The sequence below is a fragment of the Natrix helvetica genome (assembly GCF_964273705.1).
Source record: "Natrix helvetica genome assembly, chromosome: 4".
NCBI lineage: Eukaryota > Metazoa > Chordata > Lepidosauria > Squamata > Natricidae > Natrix > Natrix helvetica.
Genome location: NC_138550.1, coordinates 143055609 through 143061608, shown reverse-complemented (window position 1 = coordinate 143061608; position 6000 = coordinate 143055609). Strand labels below are relative to the sequence as shown.

At 34.6% G+C, this 6000-nt stretch overlaps 1 protein-coding gene across 2 annotated transcripts in view; it reads left to right on the top strand.

The window, feature by feature from the left end:
• Positions 1 to 228: 228 nt before the first annotated feature.
• The window catches only part of VIRMA (vir like m6A methyltransferase associated), a gene marked incomplete at its 5' end in the record, with an annotated part of 33040 nt that continues 27268 nt past the window's right edge, over positions 229 to 6000 (top strand). For both annotated transcript variants that reach the window (XM_081951406.1, XM_081951405.1), the window contains 6 exons: positions 229 to 378; positions 2641 to 2756; positions 3842 to 3928; positions 4346 to 4394; positions 5106 to 5274; positions 5693 to 5815. In XM_081951406.1, the coding sequence (XP_081807532.1) occupies positions 229 to 378; positions 2641 to 2756; positions 3842 to 3928; positions 4346 to 4394; positions 5106 to 5274; positions 5693 to 5815 (694 nt within the window). The remainder of the gene's footprint in view (positions 379 to 2640; positions 2757 to 3841; positions 3929 to 4345; positions 4395 to 5105; positions 5275 to 5692; positions 5816 to 6000) is intronic.

The following is a 6000-nucleotide window of genomic DNA, read 5'->3' as shown; positions in this document are numbered from 1 at the left end:
AGCCAGATTCACACGTGGAACCAATCCTAGGCAAATCATACTATTCCTAAATAATCTCCTAAATAAAAATCTGTCAATCTCCAGACGTTGTAGCAGGAGAGCTGCTGTTGGTCTATGGGGGAAAAAAATTCAAAAAAAAAATGCCCGCTTTCCTGATTTTTAACCTCCGGGCACTGGTGGTTTGTTTTGCTTTTTTTATACAGATAAAAGAGACGGGCAAAGGCAGCTATGCAAATCAAATGCCAACCCGCTCCCCCTCTTTTATTGCCCCGGAAGTGCTCGCCATCGAAGGTTCGGCGCTTCCGCCGACGCAAGATGGCGGCGGATGCAACAACGGAGCTGCTTTTTTTGGACACTTTCAAACACCAAAGCACTGAGGTAACGGAGGCGACGTGGGTCTCTCCATTCCCACCTCCCATTCCCCCCCACCGCCCCCAGCCTTCCAGATAGGATGGAATTGGGATCTGAGAGAAGATGATCATTATCAGAAGGGAATTAATGGGCTCTTAATTTCAGAGTTCCGTCTGCAGCCTCCACAAAGGAAATCAGCTTCACGTAACGGTAGCGAGTGTTTTTTTTAAAAAGTAGAACTGTTGAGGTATGCGGCCGTATATAGATTTGATGGGTATTTCCATTTTTTGCTGTTTTGGAATAACCTCGCCGCTCACCCCACACCCCCAATCTTATCTTTCAATCAAAATGTGTGCCTCCCGATTGTAGTTCATAGCGATATAATTCCTGTTCCTATCTCTCCCCTAGTAAAAAAGTAAGCTTTGAAGGGCGAAAATGCCGGTATATGACTAATTCAGTTAAATAATGACGGCAATAAAACCATCCAGTGTTAATCAACATTTAAAAACATGTAGCTTTCTTAAATTCATGATAAAGATAAAAGAAATCATGGGATTCAATGAAATATTGTATAGGCAGTAAGCAAAAATAAATCAAATGTCTTTGAATATACATTTCTCAACATACAATCATTAGATTTGTGTGCTATTTGATTTCTAAAATATTCATGTGCAGGTGATATACTGCTTTATGTGAAATTAGTGTGGATTATATATATGCATGCGGCTTTGCAGTTTTGATATAAGAACTTAATTTAAAATTTATGCTAAGTGATAGGTAAAAGGAACCTTTTGCCCAATGTTAGGTGCTTAAATTATTTTGGATACTGTAGTAAAATGTATCAGGAGAATGCCAGCCCCTGTGGTTTTTAATATGCTTTTTGCCCATCAAGATATACGTATCTAGCAAATGAAAGGCATGTTGATTTTTTATTACATTATTTTAGTACATTTTAGTATAAGCTTGTAAAACTTCAGTTTATTTTGATCTCAGTTTTAAAAAGGACATGAAATATATCTAAATGGGGAAACAGTAATTATGTCAAAGACTGTGAGGAATCTGGAGAGCAAGTCAAGCAAGGAATGGTTAAATGATTTGGGATCATTTAGTCTATATCAGAAAGGTGTCACATGAAGAGGATTTATTCTTTATTGGTAAGAGCAGAACCAGTGGGTCAAAACTAGTTCAGAATATAGGTTCAGGATAGGCATAAGAAAGTCTACAAATAGAGTTCGGATAGTCATCTATCAAACATGCAATAGTAGTGAATCCTGTACAGAGCAGGGGGTTAGGCTAAATATCCTCCAAAATCTTCGAACTAAATGATCAATCTGGTTATTACTAGTTTATTGTGAAAATAGTATTCCATCTTTACAATTGATACTCTTAACATTACTAGAATATCAATAATATAATTGCATAAGAATTGTTTACTGAGGAACCTTAGACTATGTTTTGGGGGAAAGATTTTATAATGTTTAGATGTTTTTGTTTATGCACCTTTTAATTAAGAGTTCTTAGAGTGTGTAGAATTTAAAAGCATTCAATGTTTAAAACTAAAAAGTTGAGGTTCCTAAAGTGTTTTTGTTTTATTTTAAGAATTACTCTCTTTAATGTTAAAAGAATTTGCTGACAAATTATCAGAATTGAATTTCTTTGTTGAACATCAGATAAAACCAGTCACATATCCTGTAAAGAAAAGATATTCACTAGTTACGTTCAGTTTCTATTAACTGCAGTCCTGTGAATGTATGCTAAGACATATGTCTGTCTGACTATTTGTGTGGAGCTATCTGTTCTTTCAAGTCTCTCAATAGTTCACTCATTGCCACTGCCACTTAGACCATCCACCTTGATCATCCTGCTCTTCTTTTTCCTGCTACCTTTCCAATATTAGAGACTTTTCTAGAGAGCTAGATCTTCACATAATGTTCTGAACTATTATAATTTGAGTTTGATCATTTTGACTGTTTACTACAAATAAAGTATCATATGGAATTCAGCAGAGAAGCTGCTGCTTCATTGCCATCTTGTTATAATGTTTATCATTAAAAATGGGGCACTGTTAAAATGAATTCTGCAGTATTGTTTTTAATTGTGTCTGTTGTAAATAGCATGTTACGTCTGGACATGTCAGGAAGAATGGATGGCTATGGTTATACCACTTGTTACTTTTAGACAAGGTCTGGATTATGTGAAATGCATATTGACAGATTTTTGAGTGCTCATGAAACAAAACAAAGATACTTTGCATTTCAAAATTCATGAATTTTGTTCATTTTTTTCTAGCAAAGCACTAATGTAGACGTGGTTCGCTTTCCTTGTGTAGTTTACATCAATGAAGTGCGTGTGATTCCTCCAGGAATAAGAGCTCACTCTAACTTACCTGAAAGTAGAGCTTATGGGTAAGCAAAAAAATGATATAAGAGATTGTCCAATACTGTTTTCTAGGTCATTTTTAACATATGCTTTATGATGTTCCCTTATTTTTATGAGAAGAGATATTAACTTCTGTAAAATGGGGTACTGAATCAGAGAGTGAAAGTATGTGCCTGAATTTGCAATAGACTTGAATCTGAGATTTCCTGGGTCCATCCAGCATTATATAATGGAATATACTTCTGCTTTAAGAAACCAAAATATAAAAGAACTTTGAAAAGGATTTGTGTATTAATTGAAACAAGAAATATAGCTCTTATAATTTTTCAGTTTTGAATAAATAATGGCAGGATGTATGAAATGATGATAAAAAGTAAAATAATTGCTGAGAAAATAATTTTTTGAGCTGGATTTGCTAGCTACAGTTTGGAGTCAATTCTGGATTTGTCAGCTATAGTTTGGAGTCAGTTCTGGCTAATGTCAATTCTTGTTTGCCCAATTCAGATATTACAAGTCATGACTCAAGATAAAAAAAGAAGAGGAAGCAATAGATGTTTGTTTCTGAGATTTTGGCTTACACTCATTTCAAAAGCAGTTTCCACTAGTTGGAAAAAGGGATCATTGACAGTTGCATTCAATACTTGATTTATTTAATATATATGCTGGCCATCTCATTGTCAAGTGATTCAATGTAAAGTATATTGTAAAGACAACATTTTAATATGTCAGGATTTTATGCGGACATACATGTGCTCAAGATTATCCAGAAAGCTAGTGAAGTGCCTGAGATTAAAGAATAGTATCACACGTTGCCAAAGAAATTGTCATAGAAATTGTTGTACGGAAATTAAAAAAAACTTTTTTATTCTACAAGTATTGGTAGTTTCATCTATATTATACATAGATAAGAATGCTCATATTTGAGAAAAGTATGGACCGTGTTTTACAAAATATATGAAATAATAGCTTAATAATGTAAATATTTACTATTTTTAATAGTTGGGAACTCTTTATCTTCCTGCAGATAGATTAGCAATCTTTTAAGACTTGCCTTGCTCATTAACCAGATTTTGATTAAAAATGATATTTTTTCCACTTTGACTCTTCCCAGTGAGACATCTCCTCATACATTTCAGTTAGACCTGTTTTTCAACAATGTCAGCAAACCAAGTGCACCTGTATTTGACAGGCTAGGAAGGTAAGTACTAAAAACATTACTTCACAAAACACTGAATATACCAGAAACCATAAAATTATGGAATACAAACAGCAAACTTGTCACTTCTTTCATGAAAAGTGATTCTGATAGCGCATACTTACCATTTCCTGCAACCATTATTTTTTGTGGTCTTCTCAGCTGTCATGTTGCCAAATTCTGTCCAGCTGTACTATTGCATAACATTAAACAAGCAATCCTTGGGATACATAGTCTATAGAAAATGAATAAAATGCAGATAGAGTTCCTGTATTATGCCACTTAATGCATGTATGGTTAGCCTAATTCTAAAAGTGCAGGTTGTAAGAAGTCCTATTGTAAGACTAGCTACTAAGAAAAGATGTTGGAGAAAAATATACATGTTTATTACCTAATATCTAATTTTCTTCTACTTAATAGCCTGGAGTATGATGAAAACTCTTCAATTATTTTCAGGCCCAACGCAAAGGTAATTGTGATGCTGTCCCTTTTGTTAGTTAATATCATAACTTAAAAAAAAACCCTTTTGGGCAGAGGTACTCTTCAGAGACTGGATTACTTTCAGTGTATTCCATCAAAGTCTTCTCAAAATCATCAGTTGGTTCAATGGATGCTGAAGGGTTACTAAGTATGTTTATATATACACACAAATATATACATATGTACATAAATTTCTTTGTTTACACAATGCCTTAGATCTTACGAGTTGCATTTTTTGGATATGGGAGTCATCCATAATATAACTGGGGAGTCGTTTGGTGCAATTGGTTGCCAAATTGAAATTTTAGGAAATGCTGTGTGTAATGATGATTTGTGATTTCTCTATACTTTATGGCATTGTTGAATGTCATTATACTACAATCATTCAGAAGAGAGGCAAATATATTTTTCCCAAATCTCATTCTTTGTCATAGCATTGCATGATACTTAGTTTAATAGACAGATGTTCCTAGCAAAAATGGGCTTCATGTTTTTAGATAGATCCTCGTAATGAGAGCTGAAAACATTTGAAATAAAAAACATGTTTCAGAACTGCTGTAGAATTTGGATATAGGATTTTCAAAGCTGAAGTATTGCTTTAACAAGCAATACACATAAAACAGAACTGATGAAATTGATACTGTTAATTCAAATGTAGCAAGTCATGTTTAATTTCTGTGTTTTATTTTAAATAATGCAGGTAAACACTGATGGCTTAGTTTTAAGAGGCTGGTATAACTGCTTAACACTGGCAATATATGGCTCTGTTGATAGAGTGGTAGGCCACGACAGAGACTCTCCTCCTCCTCCACCACCACCTCCTCCACCTCCTCAGCAACAACAAACTTTGAAAAGAACTCCAAAATTAGGTGAGCAATTCTGTTCTATTTTTTAACTCTCTTCAAAAAAGTTTTTGTTAGAAAAGCAAATCTTTCATAGCAATCAAGCATAGTTTCTAAACATTTGTTTTTCAGTACTACTTTCAGTGGAATTCATTCTTTAAGTTCATGAGTATGAGTATCAGTACAGTAGCACATGCTTCAGAATTTTTCCAAATAATTCTCTTTCCAATTTAAACCCTTAAGGGTATGGGGGTAGTGGTGTTATCAGACACAGGGTTTTATTTTCTTATTAATTTAAATTTTATTTCTCCCATCCTGCTCTCGGCAGTTCATTTCCGCTGCTTTGAAAACCGAATGGAATTGCAAAAACAGTTTGGCCTTTGTTTATCATGCAGTACGATTTATAAAATACATAACTTTTCTTTGGCTCAAACAACTTTTACAGCTGATGGAGAGAAAGAGGAACAGTTCAATGGCAGCCCTCCCCGGCCTCAACCTAGAGGACCAAGAACCCCACCTGGCCCCCCGCCTCCTGATGATGATGAAGATGAGCCAATGCCTATATCAGGTAGCCAAGAGGAAATTCTGTTCTTATAGTCACATCTGAGAGGAAAAGCTTTGGATCTTTCTGAAATAACTTCACTAATATATGTTTTGATGTCTAAAATAGAGAACTAAATATACAATGCACAAAAGTATATTTGGTTTTTTGACAGAGTGTTTTGCATCCTGCCATTGGGTTAAGAATTTTCC